The sequence below is a fragment of the Buteo buteo genome, chromosome 2 (genome assembly GCF_964188355.1).
Source record: "Buteo buteo chromosome 2, bButBut1.hap1.1, whole genome shotgun sequence".
Lineage (NCBI taxonomy): Eukaryota > Metazoa > Chordata > Aves > Accipitriformes > Accipitridae > Buteo > Buteo buteo.
The window spans coordinates 43,950,043-43,973,782 of record NC_134172.1 but is presented as its reverse complement, the minus strand read 5'-3'; the positions used below and the strand labels follow the sequence as shown (position 1 = coordinate 43,973,782).

General features: G+C 38.6%; 1 protein-coding gene across 2 annotated transcripts in view; it reads left to right on the top strand.

Annotated features, from left to right (window-relative positions):
• Nucleotides 1–20,707, top strand: part of NGLY1 (N-glycanase 1) — a 29,059-nt gene extending 8,352 nt beyond the window's left edge. For both annotated transcript variants that reach the window (XM_075052575.1, XM_075052585.1), the window contains exons 5-12: nucleotides 5,235–5,457; nucleotides 7,307–7,428; nucleotides 7,848–7,993; nucleotides 8,175–8,285; nucleotides 13,779–13,943; nucleotides 15,251–15,439; nucleotides 18,819–18,996; nucleotides 19,523–20,707. In XM_075052575.1, coding sequence (XP_074908676.1) covers nucleotides 5,235–5,457; nucleotides 7,307–7,428; nucleotides 7,848–7,993; nucleotides 8,175–8,285; nucleotides 13,779–13,943; nucleotides 15,251–15,439; nucleotides 18,819–18,996; nucleotides 19,523–19,698 — 1,310 coding nt within the window. In that variant the 3' untranslated portion in view covers nucleotides 19,699–20,707. The remainder of the gene's footprint in view (nucleotides 1–5,234; nucleotides 5,458–7,306; nucleotides 7,429–7,847; nucleotides 7,994–8,174; nucleotides 8,286–13,778; nucleotides 13,944–15,250; nucleotides 15,440–18,818; nucleotides 18,997–19,522) is intronic.
• Nucleotides 20,708–23,740: the final 3,033 nt, after the last annotated feature.

The window sequence follows — 23,740 nt, the reverse complement described above, 5'->3', positions numbered from 1 at the left end:
GAATAAAATTTCAAGTGCTCATTCTCTTTTTAAAGTGATATTATTGGCGAGATTTTGCTCCAGACCTTTCCAAGACACAACTTGATACAAAGAATTGCCTTTCTTGCTAATGCTTAAATAAATGGGGTTGTTCACATGCCATCCTCTTGGAGCTAGAAGTGAAATACAGTTATAAATATTTGTGGCATCAGTGGCTAAAACTTATATTTTCTTTGTAAATGCAAATTTGTTTTGAATGTACAAAGTCTTTGTCAGTTAAAAATGGCTATTTCTATTTTCAAGTGAGAGTTCTAGATTTGTTTCAGCAATATAGTGAAATCTTACTTGTATGAGATAAATATTAAAAAAAATATGCTTCCAAGACCGTATTTAAACAAAAAATTATTTTTACTGTGAATCTTTTGATAGAAGACTCTGTTTGAAGCAATTCTGCTAACTTGATGGGAGTGCTGTTAATTTGCAAACCAAAAATAAGCTTTTCTCATAATTTTTATAAATGACTTTGTGATGTCTTATACAATCACACACTAATATGGAATTGTGCCTTTGGGATTAGTGAACTTTTTGACACTGGATTTTCTTAGTAGTTTTTCTCTTTATAAAGCTATACTGTGAAGTAGGAAAACAAGTACAAAGCATTCTCATTCAGCAGCATAGAACAATGCAATGGGTAAAAGAGACTTAGCAGTAATAAATGAAAACTATTTAAATTCCTTTAAAAAGGAAAAAAAAGACAATATACCTCTGAGACTGCTCTAATTCTGCTGTGCACATTATTAAAAAGGGGAAGGAAGGAGGGTGGTGGTGTTTCCAGGTGGTGCTTCCCAAGCCATCAAGCTGATCTATTAAAAATGGCTTCCAGACCTTAATTTAGATATAATAAAGGGGAAGGGATAGATTTGCACTGTTTTGGATTGTGACAGTTTGAAAGCATTTTTAAAGAGCTTTATAGAAACATTCCTTTGGGAATAGACTGTGTATGAGATGTACAGGTAATTGGCCCTTTCAGCTTATTTGGTTTATCTGTATTGCTGTATTAAGACTGTCACCTGTGGAAGTAACTGCTTAATGCTGAGGGACACTTGTTTTTAGGACTTCCCTTATAATGCATAATAGGTATTTTTGGCTCATAAAGGCTAGGAAGATTACAGTAATTTGGTCAGAAGTGTAGACTTTTTTTTTTTACCGTTTCCCTTTACCACTTTCCATTAGAAAGATGGATTGTGCAGTCAAAAATAGCTGCATGTCACAGCCAACTGTTTTCTGTTCAAATAAATCAGGTTTGTCATTCTTTCCATGCAGTGTTTTCATGAAGGATTCATTTTACAAACCAAGACAGGAATATTCATATGATAGCAGTCATATTTTCATGCATGGGTTCTGGTTTGTATGTTGTCATCCAGGAAAAGAGAATATGGCTTGTGCTTGAAATCTTCTTGTTCAGTATTTAGCAGAAAGTTTGAATATACAAGCATATCCATTTTGTAAGCAATAACACCCTGTCTGACTGTTTCAGCACAAATGTTTTTTCACATATAAGTAAAAATGGAAACTTTACTGCAATTAAAAGTCAGGTTTTCTTGCAGTGATTAACAGATCATCTTTTCCCATATGCTTCATAGTCTTGGCAATCTGTTTAATAGAGTTAGGGCCCCCACAGAGTCTTTTGTACCAAAGACAACTACAGCTTCAGAGGAAGATGTGAATTGAGCTTAAATAAGTAAAACACACATCTTACCTAGCTTTTCTTCACCATCCCGAAAAAGGAGCTGGTGCACAAATTTGGCGCAACTTCCTTTAAACTGCATTTTTATAAATATTTTTATATCTTCCTAGTCATTAGACCTGTCCGCACTGTGACTACAAGCAAACTGTAGTACATAAAATAACCAGGTATTAATATCTGTGATTGAAGTGTGGCCTAGGTGATGGAGTTAATAGGAGGACTTATTTGAATGTTTATGAATCTGAGAAGGAAGAGTATCTCTCTGGGCATTGGAGCAGAATATACATTTAAAGACTGTAAGCAGTTAGGAGGGGTGGATCTCTTTTGGAAGACTGGGTTTTTAAATTTTTTATTTAGGTAAAGTGGGGTTATTTCCGGTTGGTGGAACAGTGACAGTGTGTGAGTAGATTCTAACACCTGTTGTGAACACAGGAATATGGGCCAGAGGAACCTGGTGGTCTAGAGTGATGAAATCTGCTAGAGTAGAAAGATAAAGACATCCTATGTCTAGCTTGGGTAAGCTGACAGAGGTGTTAATTTGCTGAATTTATGAACAAACTCAACTTGTTCACATGGAATATGTGTATGTTCTACCATAATTAAGCTGTGTTTGTAGAAAGTATGTTTGTGTTACACCTGGTTGTCTAGACTGCTACCAGTGTCTGGTTCTCTGTGATTATGAAATCAAAGCAATTGTTATCCCTAGTTTAATAGCTAAGAATAGGAAAAGAGTATTTATAGAATCATAGAATTGTTTAGGTTGGAAAAGATCTTTAAGATCATTGAGTCCAAATGTAAACCTGACACTGCCAAGTCCACCAGTAATCTATGTCCCTAAGTGCCAAATCTACATGTCTTTTAAATATCTCCAAGAATGGTGACTCAACTACTTCCCTGGGCACCCTGTTCCAATGCTTGACAACCCTCTCAGTAAAGAATTTTTCCTAATATCCAATCTAAACCTCCCCTGCCGCAACTTGAGGCCATTTCCTCATGTCCTATCGCTTCTTACTTGGGAGAAGAAACTGCACCCACCTCGCTACAACCTCCTTTCAGGTAGTTGTAGAGAGCGATAAGGTGTCCCCTGACCTTCCTTTTCTCCAGGCTGAACAACCCCAGTTCCCTCAGCCGCTCCTCACAGGACTTGTTCTCTAGACCCTGCACCAGCTTCGTTGCCCTTCTTTGGACCCGCTCCAGCACCTCAATGTCTTTCTTGCAGTGAGGGGTCCAAAACTGAGCATGGTATTCGAGGTGCAGCCTCACCAGTGCTGAGTACAGGGGGACGATCACTTCCCTAGTCCTGCTGGCCACGCTATTTCTGATACAAGCCAGGATGCTTTTGACCTTCTTGACCACCTGGACACACGGCTGGCTCACATTCAGACATCTGTCGACCAACACCCCCAGGTCCTTTTCTACCAGGCAGCTTTCCAGCCGCTCTTCCCCAAGCCTGTAGCTCTGCATGGGACTGCTGTGACCCAACTGTGTGACCCAGCACTTGGCCTTGTTGAACCTCATACAGTTGGCCTTGGCCCATCAATCCAATCTGTCCAGATCCCTCTGTAGAGGCTTTCTGCCCTCAAGAAGATCAACACTCCCACGCAACTTAGTGTTGTCTGCAAAGTTACTGAGGCTGCCCTCGATCCCCTGGTCCAGATCATTAATAAAGATATTAACCAGAACTGGCCCCAGTACTGAGCCCTGGGGAACACCACTTGTGGACGGCCGCCAACTGGATTTAACTCCATTCACCACAACTCTTGGGGCCTGGCTACCCAGCCAGTTTTTTACCCAGCAAAGAGTACACCCATCCAAGCCATGAGCAGCCAGTTTCTCCAGGAGAATGCTGTGGGAAATGGTGTCAAAGGCTTTACTGAAGTCCATGGAAACAACACCCACAGCCTTTCCCTTGTTCACTAAGCAGGTCACCTTGTCATAGAAGGAGATCAGGTTAGTCAAGCAGGACCTGCCTTTCATAAACCCTGCTGACTGGGCCCGATCACCGGGTTGTCCTGGATGTGTTGCGTGTTGGCACTCAAGATGATCTGCTCCATAACCTTCCCTGGCACCAAGGTCAGACTGACAGGCCTGTAGTTTTCTGGATCCTCCTTCCAGCCTTTCTTGTAGATGGGCGTCACATTTGCTAACTTCCAGTCAACTGGGACCTCCCCAGTTAGCCAGGGCTGCTGCTGAATGATTGAAAGTAGCTTGGTGAGCTATATATACCTGCTCCTTCAGTACCCTTGGGTGGATCCCATCTAGCTCCATAGTCTTGTGTGTGTCTAAGTGGTATAGTAGGTTGCTAATAATTTCCCCTTAGATTATAAGGGCTTCATTCTGCTTCTGGTCCCTGTCTTCCAGCTCCAGGGGCTGAGTACCTGGAGAACACCTGGTCTTACTATTAAAGACTGAGGCAAAGAAGGCATTAAGTACCCCAGCCTTTTCCTCATCCTTTGTCACTGTGTTTCCCCCTGCATCCAATAAAGGATGGAGATTCTCCTTAGCCCTCCTTTTGTTACTAATGTATTTATAGAAACATTTTTTTATTGTCTTTTACGGCAATAGGCAGATTAAGTTCTAGTTGGGCTTTGGCCCTTCTAATTTTCTCCCTGTGTAACCTCATAACGTCCTTGTAGTCCTCCGAGTTGCCTGCCCCTTATTCCAAAGGCCATAAACTCTCCTTTTTTATCCTGAGTTCCAGCCAAAGCTCTCTGTTCAGCCAGGCCGGTCTCCTTCCCTGTCAGCTCATCTTTCAGCACACAGGGATGGCCTGCTCCTGCACCTTTAAGATTTCTTTCCTGAAGAATGTCCAGCCTTCCTGGACTCCTTTGCCCTTCAGGACTGCCTCCCCAGGGACTCTGCCAACCAGTCTCCTAAACAGGCCAAAGTCTGCCCTCTGGAAGTCCGAGGTAGCAGTTCTGCTGACTCGCACTCCTTCTCCAAGAAACAAAAACTCTATCATTTTGTGATCACTGTGCCCAAGACAGTCCCCAACCATCACATCACCCACAAGCCCTTCTCTGTTTGCAAACAACAGGTCCAGCGGAGTGCCTTCCCTAGTTGGCTCACTCAGCAGCTGTGTCAGGAAGTTATCTTCCACATGCTCCAGGAACCTCCTGGACTGTTTCTTCTCTGCTGGAAACAGGAGCTGAAAAAGAATTAACACCCTCTTCTGAAGCTCTGGAAGAATATGAGGGGCATGAGGAACTTCACGGGGCTTCACTGTATATCTAACTTGTTTTTCTGAGCAATTTCTTATTCTCACTCTAGCTGTAGTGTTTAGGGCTGCAGTTTTTTGTTCTTTGCATATACAGTTTGATGTTATTCAGTTTTGAGAATTGAGATTTTCTTTCTTGTGTGTGCTTAAGTAACATATGAAGCTTTTTTATAATGAGACTTCTAAAATACAATAAAGGCCCGGGGATGGTGGTTTATGTAGATACTGGAAAGTTCAACTAAATTATTTTTTTTCCATTTGACCTAATTATGTGTTGTGTAAATTTTACAGGTGCAAATGTGAATGAAGAGGACTTTTTATTGTTGGAGCTGTTGGACTGGTTTAAGAATGACTTTTTTCACTGGGTAGATAATCTTCCTTGCAGCAAGTGTGGTGGGCAGACAGAGCCTAAAACTGGCTACTTATTGCCTACTGATGATGATCTAAGGTGGAATGTCAGACGAGTGGAAAATCATTACTGCAACCAGTGTCAGTTCTGTAATAGATTCCCAAGGTGAGCACACAAAGATTTGCTTGTCTCTTTTCTTGTCTTTCAAGAAACAGCTTTGCATTTGTATGTTTTGTGAAAAAGTGATAAGTTGTTGGTTGAAAGATTAGAGAAGCCATTTTAAGTAACATGATAGGATGGTTGATGAACCAGCAATCGCTCTATAAGATTAGAGATTTTTAAAACCAATATATTGCTTTCTTTTATGTGGCCTTGTTCTGAATACTTGTCTGATTTTCTTCTTAATTTTTTTTTTTACTGTTAATTTGGTAAAGTACAACTTCTAAATAAAATACGTTAATATTGGCATAGTATGTAGGTAGGTTTTTGTTATTTCAGGGAAAACGTTAGCTTCTATGGGAAATCACAAAGGGTAATCCACATCTTTTGCTGAGTCTATAGCAAAAGAGAAAATATCCAGGTTTTTGATATTTTTGCTAACTATCAAAAGCACCAACGTACAAAAATCATATTTTAAGTTGAAGTTGTCATGGTTTAACCCCAGCCAGCAATTAAGCACCACACAGCTGCTCTACCACTCCCCTCCTCAACTGGACTGGGGAGAGAAAATACACCAAAAGGCTCATGGGTCGAGATAAGGACAGGAAGAGATCACTCAACCAATTACCATCATCCATCAGACTCATCAGCCAAACAGACTCGACTTGGGGAAAATTAACTTAATTTATTGACAATCAAACTGGAGTAGGGTAATGAGAAATAAAACCAAATCTTAAAACACCTTCCGCCCACCCCTCCTTTCTTCCCGGGCAGAGCTTCACTCCTGAATTGTCTACCTCCTCCCCTCTGGTGGCACAGGGGAACGGGGAATGGGGGTTGTGGTCACTTCATTACACATTGTCTCTGCCACTCCTTCCTCCTCAGGGGGAGGACTCCTCAGGCTCTTCCCCTGCTCCAGTGTCGTGTCCCTCCCACAGGACACAGTCCTCCATGAACTTCTCCAACGTGGGTCCTTCCCCTGAGCTGCAGTCCTTCATGAACTGCTTCAGCGTGGGTCCTTCCATGGCATGCAGTCCTTCAGGAACAGACTGCTCCAGCGTGGGTCCCCCCCAGGGTTGCAAGTCCTGCCAGAAAACCTCCTCCAGGGTGGGCTTCCCACGGTGTCACAGCCTCCTTCAGCCATCCACCTGCTCTGGCGTAGGGTCCTCCATGGGCTGCAGGTGGATATCTGCTCCACCGTGGACCTTCATGGGCTGCAGGGGGACAGCCTGCCTCACCATGGTCTTCCCCACAGGCTGCAGGGGAATCTCCGCTCCGGCGCCTGGAGCATCTCCTCCCCCTCCTTCTTCACTGAACCTGGGTGTCTGCAGGGTTGTTTCTCTTACATGTTCTCACTCCTGTCTCTGGCTGCATTTTCTGTGCCCACAGCAATTTTTTTTTCCCCTTCTTAAATCTGTTCTCCCAGAGGCACTACCACTGTCACTGATGGGCTTGGTCTTGGCCAGCGGCAGGTCCATCTTGGAGCTGGCTGGCATTGGCTCTGTTGGACATAAGGGAAGCTTCTAGCAGCTTCTCACAGAAGCCACCCCTGTAGCACTCCTGCTACCAAAACCTTGCCACGCACACCCAATGCAGAAGTCTAAGTCAATTTTGAAAACTGATAAAAACCAGGTTCATTTTAGTCCTGCTATAAACATGTGATGGAGTCACGTGATTCAAAGTAAAAGTGGCATTCTGCTTGCCCTTATTTTGTGCAGTACAGCAATCATTTCCATTATCTTCTGTGGACACTGAAATCTGTTCAAATCATGACAAGGACAGTCATGATCTAAAGATTTTGAAAGGTGAAATGCATTTGCAATTATTCTGGTTTTGTTTTGTTTTTCTACTGTAGGTATAACAACCCTGAAAAACTGCTGGAAACCAGACGTGGACGCTGTGGCGAGTGGGCTAACTGTTTTACACTGTGTTGCAGAGCTGTAGGTTTTGAGGCTAGATACGTCTGGGACTGCACAGGTATCAGTATTCTAGAATATTGTAATGTTAATACAAACCTATGCAAAATGAGGTTACATATTTTATGGTTCTTAGATTATATTAGTCATCAGGCAGCATATAGAGTTATGCAGTTCAGCTAACAAAGACAATATAAATTCAATTTCCTGTCTTACCTAATGAGATGAAATATAGTTCTGCAACTAAGGTTAGATGATTGACTTCAGAATGGTAAAACCTTTAGTTGAATCTAAGGGATTATGATCCTAAGATAGAAAGAGAAAGCTCTGGTAACTTTCCTGAATGTAGATGAACAGAAAACGTGTTCTTTCACCTTTTCCTTCATTTAATAAATCAGGAAAAGTTACAATATTTTACAATATTAGAAGAGAGGATCTATCCTTATAATTCATTGCTTATTCTTGACCTTTGTTATATAGATCATGTGTGGACTGAAGTATATTCTTCATCTCAGAAAAGATGGCTTCACTGTGATCCCTGCGAAAATGTCTGTGATAAACCTCTTCTTTATGAGTCTGGGTGGGGAAAGAAGCTCTCCTACATAATTGCATTCTCCAAAGATGAGGTAGGAGTAATGATGTTAATAATAAACAAGCTTGCCCTGAGGCAAGTGAGTGATGTATTCCATCTTAGTGTGATTTCCAGAATTATAGAAAAGCATACTTTGATTAGCTAGCCTCTTTAAATGAAGCAAGATATATAGGAATTTCTGGTTGCTTTATTTTCTTCTTCAACTTGTGCTTGAGGTTGTTGATGTCACCTGGAGGTACAGCTGTAGACATGAAGAAGTACTCTCTAGAAGGACAGCCCTCAGTGAAGCTACACTACGTGAGACAATTAACACACTAAATAGAACGGTATGTAGCTTTTCTTAAATTGATTTTTTTAAGTGAAACCTAAGTGTCTTTCCAGAATGTGAAGTCCTTGAACAAAGGAATGCATTTAGTAACCTGATAGGAGTGTTGATGCGCTATGGAATATAAAATGCTGCTAACTATACAGACCTCATTTTACACTGAATACATAAGAGTCAGTCACAGTGCTGAACTTATGTGAAATAAGATAAAGAGTGGTATGTAAGAGGATTATCGTATTATCTCTTACATAGTCAAATGTGTGTGTTTGTGTATATATATATATATATATAAAATAGATACTGTGTGTATGTATTTTTTTCTTGATGGCTTTGGAGTAGACTTGTGCATCAACAGATGTTGGGGGTAAACTACAACTGCTTTGTGACTATGTGGACTCCTTGGGGGCAGCTGAGCATTTTCCACATTAATAATGCTATAACTTGAAAACAACAGTATTTATAGTTATAAGAAATGTAGGCCTAATTTGTTTTCCATGACTTTTTTACAAGTGCTGGGAAGTGGGAGGAGTAATTCACAGGCTGCTTCTAAGACTTTCAAGAAGCGTTGATACCATGTGGCTCTGAGCCAAAGCTCTCCTGATACACTGTTCATGCCTAATGTCCCCAGAACACATGGAGCCATTAGCACCTGCATGTCACAGTCACAGAACCCGAGTGCACTCTGCAAAGCTTTTACCACTCTCTACTTGGGACAGGATGAACTTTTCTTGACTCAATATACTAGAATACCACAAAACCTTCAACCACCTATGAGGTTCCATTTTGTCTCCACTTCCTTCCAGGGCTAATTCCTGTGCATAGAAACTTTAGTTCTAGTGATACTATATAGCTGATGGCTTAATAAACAGATTATGCCTTTGCTGACTTGAGTGTTATAGCCAGACACTTAAGAGTGTGAAGAACTGAGCTGAACTTATGTTTGAGGCCAGGGCTTGAAATCGTTTTATCAGTAATGAAAAATTAGAGTCACGTAGTGGAGTGGAGCATTGAGAAGGCTGACCAGAGTAGCAAAATAAAAGGAGGTAAAGGGTCAGAAATTCAAGCTGAGGAATGCATGCCCTTTGTGCAGGGTTGCAGGAATTTAATGGCATCCTCTCCGAGCATTGAACCCTTGTTGGCTACAAACTGATCTGAGGGGCCTTTCTTCTGATCTACTGGCAATAGAAACAAGTCACCAGACTCCTCCACCAGTTGTCTGTAGAGAAAGAACAATGGAAATGGGGCACTAGTAAGTTGAAAAATTACTCTGGACAATATTGATGGAATCAGGAAAGTATATGCAACTGACTAATGGGCTGGCTTGCCTGACTTCCTTCTCACCTCAACGGTGTCACTGTAGGATCATGCTCTTTCACTTACAGAAGTTTAGAGAACTCCAGTAAAAAAATGCATTGCCATCTCCAACAGATGGTGCTGCATGTTGTTTCTTGGCCTGTTTCTTACTCATTTCCACCTGCTTCATAAGACTGTGCAGCTCATGAGCTGACATGAGCTCTTTTCAAAGAGAAAGAACAGGCATTCTGGTCATGCCTTAAGTGAAGACTTCATTAAAAACTGAGTACAGGGAAGAAAGCTATACACGTGCTTCCAAGACACTCTTGTATTTCTCCTATTTTGTTTCTCTACAGGTGGAAAATCCCAGCCGTTTTTTCTCTATGCTGCACACTTTCCCTACTGCTTCCAGTATTATTAAAGCTGTCATGTGATTTTATTAGAACACCTATGTCAGTATTTTTAATGGTATCTTATTCTGAGGAACAATTTACTCTCCCTTTCTAGAAGCTGAATGATACTCACACTCCCCTGCTCCCACACACACTTCCTTTTGCCCAGTGGCTGTTGAGAATGTTTGATTAATTTATTAAATTAATAATAAATTTAATCCCTGTAAGTAACTGCTCTTACTCCTTTTTTTCTTTTGTCTGTTATAGCTGGAATTGGATTTCAGGCGCTTAGAGGCAGTTTGCCATCAGATTGCTACAAGAACAGGGTTTTTTTCCTATATTTGTCCTAGTCAAAGGGCTTTTCCTAAAGTTCATACTAAGGTGACAATACAGGGGGACTCAAGGGGCCATTAAAAAGTTGCTGTCTGAGGATCTCCATGTAGTATTCAGCAGCTTCTGTGGTCAGTAGAGGCGTAAGGCCGCTTACCCCTGGAACTATCAAGACATCTTATAGCAGGTTGTCATTACTCATTCACAAGTCTCCGTTTCTGCTAGTATGCTGTTTCCTTCACTGCAACCTGTTCAGCAGATAACTGATGTAGGCAGAGGCCTCCACTAACTTTCCCTTTTCCCATCATCTCCTACAGACTGGTTCCACACTAAAAGGGATTATGGTCTTGGTATCTTTTGATGCAGAGTTCCAGCACTGCATCTTTCAAGCTCAATTCTTCTACTTTACAACTAAGGAGAAGCACAGTACACAGTACAGATTATCACCTATGCTGCAATGTTAGTGAAAGTGGAATCTGAGAGATTGTTATTGTTCTTTCCTGCATAAAGAGCCATGGCTGTGGCCATTATTTCTCTGCTTGTCTGTCTGTTAAGTGGCCAAGCAGAGATGACACAACAGTTCAACGACTCGCGGTTAAATGGAAAAGAGGCAATGATAATTAAATCTATTCAGTACACTATTTTACTCCTCAGAAATACTGTGTGTATTTTATTTGGGTCAGGCATTCCTAAATGGGTGTGTAGCCTCCAGATTACCAACAAATCCGATGTCATTCTATAGTACCATATCACACCCTGCCTACAAATTTTCTTCACCTATTTTGTATGGGCACTGCCGTATTCCAGTCCATTGTATGTTACCTCTATAGAAAGGGGGGAGAGGACCCTGAAATTACCACTGCTTTCATTGGAAATTGGATGGTGGGGCAGGGAAACAAATTATTTTTTTGCTTCAGGCCTCATTTTTTGGTGGCGATTGTGAATGGTTATAGCTATAGCCAGGTCAGCTCTTAAAAGGAAAACTAGTAATTTAGGTTGAATTGCAACCATTTCATGGTGATTGACATGAGATCACAAAATTATAGAATGGTTTGGGTCAGAAGGGACCTTAAAGATCATCTAGTTCCAACCACCCTACCTTGGGCAGGGATTGGGCAGGGACACCTTCCACTAGCCCAGGTTGCTCAAAGCCCCATCCAGCCTGGCCTTGAACACTTCCAGGGATGGGGCATCCACAGCCTCTCTGGGCAACTTGTTCCAGTGCTTCACCACCCTCACTGTGAAGAACTTCTTCCCTACATCTGATCTAAATCTACTTTCTTTCAGTGTAAAGCCATTACCCCTTGTCCTGTCACAACAGCCCCTGTAAAAGGTCCCTCTCCAGCTTTCTTGTAGGCCCCCTTTAGGTGCTGGAAGGCCTTCCTGAAGCCTTCTCTTATCCACGCTAAACAACTCCAGCTCTCTCAGCCTGTCCTCATAGGAGAGGTGCTCCAGATGAGATGAACCAATATTCCTTGTTTAAAGGTTTAAAATTCAATTTCTATCCTCAAATTACTTGTTGCTTACCCAGCAATGGGTCCACTTAAATCACAGGTTATTGATCTCCTGAAATCACAGTCCTTCAGGAGGCATGAACGGCATAACTTGCACACGATGCAGAAGTGATTTTAGAACTGCAGTTCACAATCCCTCCTCCTTCCTATTCCCTTTGTCTGCCAAGGAAAGGTGAGGCCTGAGCATTTATGTAGAGGGCAATACCTTAAGGAAAAACAAAAGCAGTAAGTTTGAGCCATGGTAGTTGATAGGAGTTCGTGGAATCCATTTCAGTACATGGATGCTGTTCATGACAATGTCATTTGTAGGAAATGTAGTTACAGGCAGTATTGATCTCTGCAGAGTCTTAGCATTATGCATATCTTGCATGCTGCTAGCATTTATATGCAAGAGTCTACTGGGTGGGGTGGAGCTTACAAGAATTGACATACTCGTACCCTTAACAGTTGAGGAACTTACTAATTTCTTGTATCATACATAAGAGGCCTGTCTTCTGAAGCACCCTTTTTGTGTTGAAGCACTGTTCTCTAACAGGTTTTTTTAGATACTGTTACAACAGCTGCAGAACAAGGGCAACCAGTTCTCAGTGTGGCATAACTAATTTCAGTGGTGATGATCCCTGACAGTGGGTTTCCCTACATCAAAGTGGCTCGAAGAAAATTGTAGATTGGTATTGTTAACTTAGGGTAAGCCATATCAAACTTCCTCTGAGCTGGAGTGAGATCTGTAGTACTGTATATGGATATCCAAAGTGCCCAGGCAAGTGTTAGATTCAGAAAGGCCTGGTGTTTCATGAGGAACTGCTGGAGTCCCTGCTTAACATCCATCAACACAAGCAGAGGTGTATTGCCCCCTTGCTGTGTTAGAACTGGTATTTGGCAGCTGGAATTTGTTCAGCTGGAGCTGTTTCTCATCATTTCTCTGTATCTGCTTTCCTTTATCCAGTTCCAGATTGTTGTCTGGAACAAAACCCCTTCAAATGCCTTTTTTCTGAACCCTAATAGCAAAACTTTCTGGGGTCAGGAATGCTTTTGAGGTAATTGGCATACTTATTAGCCTGAAGTTTCAGGTCCTAGTGGGCTGAGTGTGCATGCCTTGGGCGATCACCAAAGTAGGAAAAAAAGATGATGTGTAATCATTTGCATACTCAATGTTGAACTTAATTTTCCAACCCTGTGGAGGTGTATCCACAATTAAGGAAAAAGGCTTCACACATCAGCTATGTGTATTTGACGTGAAAATCATGGAGACAGAACCCCATCCTCTCACAATGAATTTTTTTTTTTAAGTTGCGTACCCAAAAAATGCCCGTAGTTTTATTCATGTAGGTAAAGAAATCATGTTATGCAATTCTTTCTCTTTTCCACTAATTTACCTGGAAGTGTAGGTGATATGCTTTTGTCAGTTTTCTGATATCTGCAAAAATATGAATGTCATTGTTTGTTTATGATAGAGTCGGTCACTGTGAAATAACTCTTTCAGAGACTAACTGAATCTTTTTTTCGGCCTTAATCACAAACCCAAGGAGTTGCCAACCAAATCACTCCACCTCAGAGAAGAAAAGTTTGGCTCCAAAATTATACTTGCTTTCTCTTTCCCCCAAATAGTATCAAGAACAGCTATGGTATGGAATACATATGAATAGCTATGAAATATGCTATGGAAGTGTTTTACCATCCAAGCAAATCTATTACAAGCATAGCACAAACCTTATTTTAAAGGAAATCTATGTAGTTAGTTCATGCAAGTTCACAGAAATAGCACTGCTGTCGAATAACTATGCAGTTAATGACTGATTTATATTTGCACCTGTGGTATAAGATTAATGTTTCTAACAGTCAGTCTAGACTTTAAATGTTAGTCTATTTTTTCAATTCTTTTTTTCCTATTGGTGTCACTGTAGAGCAGAATTATAAATACCATTTTTTTTAATTTTTTACTTTGCCTCTTAAATGTATTTTCAGAGACAACGATCTTTGTCAGAAAATAGAAGAAGAGAGCTCTTGGAAAGAACAATTGTGGAGCTTGTTGAATTTATTTCTCCCAAAGCACCTAACCCCAGAGAATATGGTGGAAGGACATCAGGTTCAATGGCTTGGCGAGTAGCCAGAGGTGAAATTGGTCCAGAGGTATTTAACTTTTGCAATGGTGACCATTAGAGGTAGCTAAATAGAGGTTCTATGATTATGGTCTGCAGAGGAAAAGCACTTCATGGTAGGTAGCCTACAGATTAGTTCAAACAGTGAAACTTGCAAAAACATTAGGTGCAGGTGTGATGTGAATTCAGCAGTGGTCCACAAGTAATTTTTGAGGATTGATGGTGGTCCGTTGATTCTAAAAATGTTTGGGAATCCTTGATCTAAAGTGTGTTTTGCTCTTACAAGTTAATAAAAAATACTTCTTTTCCTTTTAATTAGTTACAGTGTGACAGAACTAGAAAGTTTAAGGTAGTTGAAAACAGTTGGGAAAACTTTAAAAAAATGTTTATTTGTGTTATTAGTTACTCTTGGTTAAAGCCTGGAAGTAAGTTTTGACCAACTATTTTTGTTGATAAAACAATGTGGGAGCAATTAGGATTGCGTAAATGGAACAATCTCTTAAATAATAAACTCAGTTGATTTTCATATCAATGTTTTTGACTATTTCTGAAAGCAAGATTTTATTTTTAATTATTTATGCTAAGGTACAGTTTCCCAGAACTATAGCCATGTTTAGCTTGAGCCAGCATGCAAAAGTATGACTTACACCATCACTCGTTGCATCAGTCTTGTGATCCTGTCATGTGGAATGCCTGACAATCCTAAATAGAACGAGTTAGGTGAAATTAATGAGTTTCATAGGATTGTCTAAATTTGAGAAACTAAGAGTTTATTTCAGTTCTCCATAGTTTAGAAGATTTAATTTATGCTTTGCTGAAACTTGTAAGAACTATGACAAATCTTTAAAAAAAAATACTGTGAAGTTATGAAGTTTGTATCTTAAGTTTTTTGAAGTTGATTTGTAAACTGTCATATACAAACACCTGTATATGGTAGTCACAGAATTAAGTTTGCTATTTGGAACAACCATTTACTTTTGATTGTACAAGAAATATACTCAACATACAAATATTCTATTCCTAACATGTTAATCTCTTACTTAAATTTGCTAATTTTTGTTATTTCATTAACAATTTACTTCTAAAAGTAATTATAAGAAAATCTAAAAACTAAATTTACTGCTCCTCTCTGGAAAAGGTGCAAGTCTTTTGTAGGAAACTGGTTTAAAACTTCTGTTTTGCAGAAATGCTTTTGTCCGTGACCTCTCTTAAAAATGACATTTTTTTCAGTTGACAGCAAAACTGAATTGGGAAACCATGGCATGCTGTTTAAAAGTAACATAGTCTTACTGAAATGTATTGGGGAATGAAGGTGCTTGTATTTTTTGTCTTTTTCAGAAGAGAAAAGAAGTACTTTTTATTCCCTCTGAAAAAGAGAAGACATCTAAACTTTTCCACCTCATTTACAATATAGTAGAAGATAGTTATACACGGATTTCCAATAATAATGAAAAAATAAGCGGCTGGGAAGCAGGTGTTTGGAAGGCAGAGTCTATTTGGAGAAAGGTTGAAACAGATTGGAAAATGGTAAGGATAACAATGATTAAAAGCGTAGAATCTATCGTAAAAGTATGATAACACAAATAAAATAGAAAACCCTTGCCAATGTTTGGCATCAAAACCTCTCTTGGTGCACATAGAATTTAGCTGATGTTAGTAAATGTTACTGTTAAGCTTCAGGTAAGATTGCCATATGATTTAAGAAATTAGAAATAAATTTAGCTTTTCTTTTAGAAAGGATGACCAAATTCTCTGCAGGTAGGTAAAATCCTTGCTAAAGCACCAAATTTTTAAAAAATGGCTTCCTTCTTATGCTTTTGGGCAAATGTACAATACTGTTTTATTGAAAAGCAGTACTTCTCTCCAAAAAAAGATATTTGTTGTTTTGTTTTGGAGAATAGCTTTATGGTGTGCCATATCTCTTTGGTACACAGCCAAAGGAAGAAATTGTCATCCTAAGTATTACAGTTCCATCTGCAAGAAGGCAAAAACCTGTCAGTTATGCAGATTATTGTATACCCTGCCCAGAATCCTTTCCATCTGTCAGGACGCAGAGCAGCAGAAGAGTCATATGCTCTAAATCTGAGAAGATAACTGATGCCTGTAAGATGGGAAGGGGTCATTTACTAGCAAACATCTTTTCCTGCAACAGCTACCAACTGTGGAACTGAACATTTCTGTCAGGGACTATAACATGTTATTGCTTTGTTTCCCTGTCAGTTTACTGGTCTGAAAGATCTCTGGCCAAGCGTTCTTCTAGCTTAGGCAATGGTTTGCTTCCATTGATGAAAAATGGAGCTAAGTATATATGACAGTCTTCTAAGGTTTTCTGTGCTGGGTGTATACATAACTGACTTGCAAAATGCAATGGGGGAATAGCTTGGAGAGGTTGTTCTACATAGAAGAGAAGGAATAAGGGAAGAAACTGGAGAACAATACAAAAGATGTTACAACAGTGTGGGCTAATAGGAAAAGAGAAGTAACAAAAACTCAGAATGAGGGACAACTGTTCTCTGCTTCCCTAGGATCTGCTAAAAATCTGATAGCACATTATATCTTCAAGTCTCCAATGATCAGTTATCCTCACTTTTGCAAGAAAAGTACTGTCTTTGCACTGAAACCAATTACAAGTCTGCTGTTCTGCTGAGTTCTACTAATCAGATAAAACAGGGAAGGACCAATCTATAGGACCAGACAGAAAGATTTTACCCTTGTATTCAACAGCACCTAAATTTTTCTAGATAAAGGATGAGAGGATGGCCTTGAGAAATTAAGAGCTACAGATCCAGGTATATCTTAGGCTTGTGGGTAAGGCATGTTAGTTCTATGGGAACACCATCCTGCAGAAAGTCTGTGTATGAATCTAAAATGACTTTCCATTGAGGGTTGTTTGTATTATGGGAGACAGCAGAGGGAAAGGTTGGTTGGGGTTTGCCTGTTCTTTTTGTAATGCCTCTGGTAGATCTGCAAGGTACTGATTGGAGTTTGATTCAGCAGCTGTCCAAGAAACTTAGCAGCCAAAGGAGCCTTCACAGAAATATTTTGTTTATCATTTAGTATGTGATGAATGGAAAGAAATTTAAATACAAAAGCCCCAGTAAAGGCCACTATAGGTATTAGCCCAGGAGTAACAGAAAAGAACCATCAGTTACGTATTCTGTCTTTGCAATGCTGTTGATCAAAATGATTCAGATAGATGATCATCTTGGCCAGTCTGATAGTAGCCATGTCCATCATATTTGTGTATTTTCTTGCTATTCAGTGTCACTTGACTTCATGGTACACAACTCAAACAGGTACAAAACACAAATTTAATTAGATTACCCAGAGGTAGCTTGGCATCCAGGGCTCAAACAAGCAGACCACAGTAGGTAAGAATAAGAATGTAAGAATTTGTAGATCTGAGGTCCGTGGGTTTCTAAAAGCTTGTTTTCCAGAAGAATTGCTCCAGTGGAAAAGAATTTGAATGAGGGGTTTTTTTTCCCCCTAAATTCAGACTTTTTTTAAATAATACTGGAAAAAGAGGAGCCAGGTGTGAAAGTTAGAGGACAGTCAAAAAGACACAGAAGGAGACTTTAACTTCTGTTTTTCTGATTAAATGCTTGGATATTATAATGGAAGATGAGACAGGCTAATGTTTTAGCTTTTATCCCTAAAAGCCTGTTTAGTGCAACTCAACCAAGTAGTAATTAATGGAGTGTTTTGGCTTCCTTACTCAAATAAGGCAATTCAGTAGGATCTGATCAAGGGAAGTCTCTTGCTAGAGCTAGGTGAGGTACTTAAAAAAATTGTGTGGAGATCAGCAGTTTCATGAGCAGTAAGACTATATTCACATGAAAGCAGATTAAATTGTTACATTTTCATAGGTGATCTTCATTTTAACACCTCACACATTTGGGGTTTTTCAGCTTTCTTAAACATGAGAATTAACATTTTTATGCCTGGTGCATAACAACACTAAAATTCTGTTTTATAGTCTGTCAATGACATTTCTGTATTAGAGTGGGACCTTTATGTGTTTTATTATCATTTTATTCAGGGTTGTTCTTTCCAGATTAAAAACTAAAGAGGTGTCTAAGTCCATTCACTATGACATTAATCAGAAGCCTGGACATGACAGAATTTTGATAAGTTTTCTTAACTAAGGATTCTGAAAGGATCATGGCAGTTTTGACTCTTTGATCTGTAATGTCCATTAACTTGGTTTGCTGATAATAGATGCTAGACTTGAAAAGACCATCAGACGCTTATTACAAAATTCTTATGAGGGATCGTAGTAACTTTAATGAGTGATAACATATGAGCTTCACTGTTCAGCCAGGTGAAGTTTAGAACAGCATTGGGACTGCATTTAATTATGCAAATCTCTAACAGTTCAAGTAACGTTACTACAGGATTTATATACGGCTAGCGTGTATGATTTGCTTTAACGAAGACATGTCAAGTCTTAGGAGAAGTGGTGTGCAGCCAGCAGCCACATCTGAAGAATCTAAAATACTTATTACATGGTTTTCTTCATCAGCAATACTGAAAAACCAAAATGAACAACCAAAGCATGTGGGCCTGTGCATTTATATAAAATACAGAAGTCTGCTTTTTTTTTTTTTTTAAATAATAAACTTAGGTATTTTTGTGGCTTAAACTTCACCAAGCATGTTGAAATAGATTAATGTTCCCTGGTGAAGGACTATGAACATGTACAATTACCTAAATGTGGAATTGACTTAAGGATTCAGAATGAGATTATATACAAAATTGTACTATGTACAGTTTTAAAGGTTCAGAGGCTTGATAAAGAATGGAAGTGTATTATCTTGAGATTTTATGTCCTTGTTACAACAATTAATTAAATGTGTGTTGGTCATCTCAGTTTTTGACATGCTGATTATGTCTTCTTTCCATTTAGGTTTATTTAGCCCGAAAAGAGGGGTCATCCTCTGCTTCCATCAGCTGGAAGTTTGAGTGCAAGTCAGTTGGTCTAAAAATAGATAACATTTCAGTTAGGACAAGCAGTCAGACATTTCAGAGTGGAAGAATAAAGTGGAGACTTTGCTCTCCAACAGCAGAAATTGCTCTGATAGGAGGTAAGTGTGGAATTCAAATAATGGATTATGTCATGCAGCAAAGGTGTAACTGGAAATAAATAGTTTATATAAAGAGAGCACTGTGCAAATACTAAAAATGAAATGGAAAGGAATTTTGACTTTTCCAACTCCATCTTTCTTAGCAAGGTCAAGAAAATACTGTGCATTTAAACAAAACTGGTTCAAAACCCAGTTCTATTAATACACACAGCCCTATCTGCAGCAGAGCAGGGTTATCAAGAACACAAAGTGGATACAAGATACTTGTGTGTTTTACTAGGAAGGATAGACGCTTCTATGTGCAGTGGCTTCAAACTTGACTAGGTCCTCTGAGCACGAGCACTAAACAAATAACAAAAATTTGCGGCTGTTTTTTTTCTGCCACTGATTGACAGATGAATTTGAGTAGTTGCAGCTGAGATCCTTAAGCATTCATTACAACTTACCCTTTTTAACATGCATTCTAGCATTAAATGCAGTCTGGAGCAGTGGCTTACTGAATTGTGTTTATCTTTTCCTCCAATAGATAAAAATCTTTGCTCCTATTCAGATTTTTCTGGTGCAACTGAAGTTATGTTGGAAGCAGTTCTAAATGGAGGGGATGGTGAAGCTGCATGGCAACACACACAGCTTTTTAGAGAGAGCTTAACAGGATGTGAAGATAACTCCTTGGAGATAATTATAAAACTCAGTGACCTCTGAGAACCTGAACTGAAGAGATGTTCTTTGGATTCCTTGAAGACGTTATACCATGGATACAACATGAAGATTTGGTTGGCAGTTCCTGTTCATACTGCTGGGAGCTTATTTCCTGTTTCACTGCTTCCATTTAACCAACTTGAAACTGCACGTGTAATGAATAGGTAAACATCACAATGAAAACCTCTTCGCTTTAAAAACAAACACCAAAATTAAGTGATTGAACCATTAAATACCCTTTTCTTAAACTTTATGATGAAAAGGGAACAGTTTTTAGGAAGCAAAACATGATCATAAGAGCACAGAACAATTGTAATTGATTTTGATTTGGAGTTTTGGGGTTGGCTTGCTGGGTTGTTTTTTTTTTTAATAATCTACTCCTTGGAAAAACAGTTTTAATTCCATTTTGCTATTACAACAGATGCTTGTGATGATTTTAAAATATTTTAAATAATAATAGAAGACTTAGACATTTTAAAAGAAAATTATGATTTTGTGTAATAACCAGAAGAGCTGAAATTAAGATAAATTTTGAAGCAATCTTGAAATTATCTTGTTATATATCTAAGTATTAAACTTGTGTTTAATACCTAGAAATGTTTGGAAATCTGATGGTGTGCTAGGAAAATAAACTGATTTTGAAAGAAGTGTTCATTATGTACTGAAAATTTATGAATGATATGATATGAAATTTAGACTTAAAATTGATTAAGAACATCAGAATTTTTTTCTGTGAAAAAACAGATTATTCATTATAAATACTTTTTAATGATATAAATTAGATTTGCCCACTTTTTAAAAGATTTGTTAAGCATGTAGGTTGAAATCACTTTTTAAGCTATTGTCTTGAGTTGCCTTGAATACTATTCCCAAATTTGATGTAAAAGTATATACAATTTTTCTGTTCATTAATGCAATGTTTAAATTTCTTTTCATTGAATATAATAAAAACTGCTACCCAGAAGGTGTCAGATGTAGCAGTGCTGTGAATAAAGTATGGAGTTAATGTTCAGATTAAATAGTCTTTATTAGAGAATTTGAGGAAAGCTGTGGCTGGATTGTACAAGAAATTTTCTATTATAGGACTATAATGCAAAGTTCAAACTGTAGTTTATTTTAAAATAAGTGAAAATTAGGGATTATATTCTTAAGATCGGTGTTTTTAAGGCCTTTTGTTCCTTTTTCTGACCCTTTCAACCACTGTATTGATTTGAAAAGATTGTCAGAAATAATTTACATTGGAAGAAATGTTTGCTGACCTTTCAACAAATCTAAGCAAATATAAGACTATTCAGATTTTATTAGGAAACTGCATATGCACATTGAGCATAGGCATCAAAATTATGCCACAGACATCTTAAAAAGTAGCAGTTGATGGCAGCTCGGGAGTGACAGAATAATGTATGATGGATTATATGCTTTGCTTCAGAATGTAAATCGACAGTTTAGGAGGGGGATTAGAAAGAGATAGTCTCACTCCCTTAATACAGAACAACACAGTGACAGGGAACTGTATGGAACTGTTCATTGACACTTGACTGATGCAAAGGGAATTTGCTAGTCTCCATTCAAAACTCATCCTGTATTTAGTTTCAGCTAAATGCTAGTTCTGAGATTTTGAGTGGGAACCCAATAGAAAAGTATTTTAGACTAATCTGTATACTACATTGGAAGAAAAAAGGCAAAAAAAGACAACTTAGTGACACCAATGAACAAAAATGTTTCCGCTTCATAATTCTGATAGCTGAAAAAGATACTACTTTAAGACAGAAATTATTTCTTGCCTTGTATTTCTTAAAATAGAGGACTAGGAGGAATTGCAGAACAGCTTAACTGCATTTGATAATTTGAAAGCAGAAGGCAGAATAAATTTAAAAGTAGTAAGATAAAAGTAATTTTCTCACAATTTTGGTCAGAATCTGTGGGGGAAGAGTAATAGCTGCAGATAACTTAATAAAATCATCCACTCAAATGGTAGAGTAGTCAAAGACCATTATTAAAATGTTTGAATGAGTTAAAAAGATTGAAAAATGCCTCACCCATCTGATCTATCAAGAAGTACTTCTGTATTTGTAAGATCACATGCAGTGAATAAAAGTGCTTATTTTAGGAAAGAATTAACGAGTAAAAACCTTGGACTGAATAGAACTAATCTGAAAAAGTTAAATGGAACTCCTCTAGGTGTCTTTTAGAGTACCCTATAAACAGTGAACATTTTTAATCTCTTCCTGCATAAGCTTTTTAAAGGCACTAATTTTCTCTGTTGGTCTCTATTTCAGTGCAACTCTTAATAAATTTTTAATTATTTTTTGAAACCAGAGGTAATTCCTCATCAACAGTTGCTTAATAATAACTTACAGTATCCTGAATTTGCAATATTATGTAGTGGAAAGATCTGTGCTGCAGTGTGCTCTAAAAGTATGGATATTAAGTTATGCTGGCAATGATGTGATACTGGTTGAGTTGTAGGAGATGTTGATCAGGGCATAAGTATCTAAAAGTCAGTGCTTACTCAGCTTCTTAGAAGTTTGAGGAGGGGGAGATTAAATGGGGGTAGAAAAAATACTGTTGCCTAGAAATGTACAGCTTAATGTCAATATAGGTAAAACCAGCAATGTTTTCTAGAATTCAGTTTTGTCTGCTGCATTTTACAGAATTACCAGCTGTCCAGTGTGCCATGGGTGCTTGCCAAAGTTGCACTGAGATTAACAGTGAAATCTTTTCAAGCAAATTTTATATAAATACTATACTATCCAATTAATGCTTGCAAATTAATTCTGGAGTGCATGGTTTCCAACAGAACTATGTGGGAGCCTGTGCACAGAATTCCTCCTTTCAAACAAATACTTGTTTTACTGCACTGTTGTCTCTTTACAGTTGATCATACAGCTGTTCATTTCTTCATACCCTGTTTTGACTCTGAATGCTGCATACAGAATACCAGCCACTAGTGGCAACCCACAAAATTGAAGTAGTAATTTCCTACACCCCAGGAAGTTGCTGGGAAAATGTATATTTAAAACATATGAAGGAAACCCCTTGTAGGCAGTGTAGAGAGAAAGCACAGGTATACATGAATCAAGCAAACTTGCGTATGAATTATATACTTGCACTGAGAAGTAGGTAATAATTATCTCATCTGATCCTGTGTGATAATGTCGCTTTTACTCATCAGTTATCCACGGAAGATTTTTCACATATAGTGGCTTACACATGAGATATAATCCCTATTATCTGCAACATCAGGAGATGTAAAATGCTAAAAATAAAATATGTTTGTCTCCATAGCACAGTGGAATGAAAACAGATGGTAGGCAGCACATATGGCTGCCAGAAACTGGGAACACCCATTTGCAGAGTTCTTGCAGCTCAAAACAAAACAAGCCAAAACAAAGGAACTCCAAGGGGCTAGAGAGTGTTCCAGGCAGATATCAGGATATCTGTCCTCTTCTCCATGCTCACGTTCCCCATCTCCTTACCTTTGGTTGCTTAAGCTAGAACTGGAAGTATACTACCAGTTAAGAATTTGATGTACTTTGTCAGTATTTGTCGAAACTTAGCATTTGTTAAGTACAGACATTATTTAAAATAAATCTCTAATTTCCACCATAGGTTCAAACCTCTGATTTTGGACAAAATTTAAGATTTTGCCAGTGTTCTGTAAGCAATTCAACAACTTAAAAAATGTGTCGCTGTTGAAAGAATTTCTGTATCGTTGCGTCATATGATGTGGAGGGTCAAGAAGCAAATTACAGACAGGTGACTTCCTTAAACACAGTTGGTGGAATAGACCTAGGTCCTATCTATATTTTGAGTATTTTTAAAAAGTTATTCAACGTTATTGGCAGTAGTTTACCTTACTTTGTGCTAGCTCTTAAGGTTCTTTTATGGGGTACTATCATTGCCAGTAATGCTTTATGCCTTGCAGCTTATGGACTCTAAACAATCATCAGTGATACTATGTTTACTGATCATTGGTCACATAATGTTGTCAATGTGGATAGAATGAAAGAGTAATAGCACTAATATCTGGGGTGAGATTATG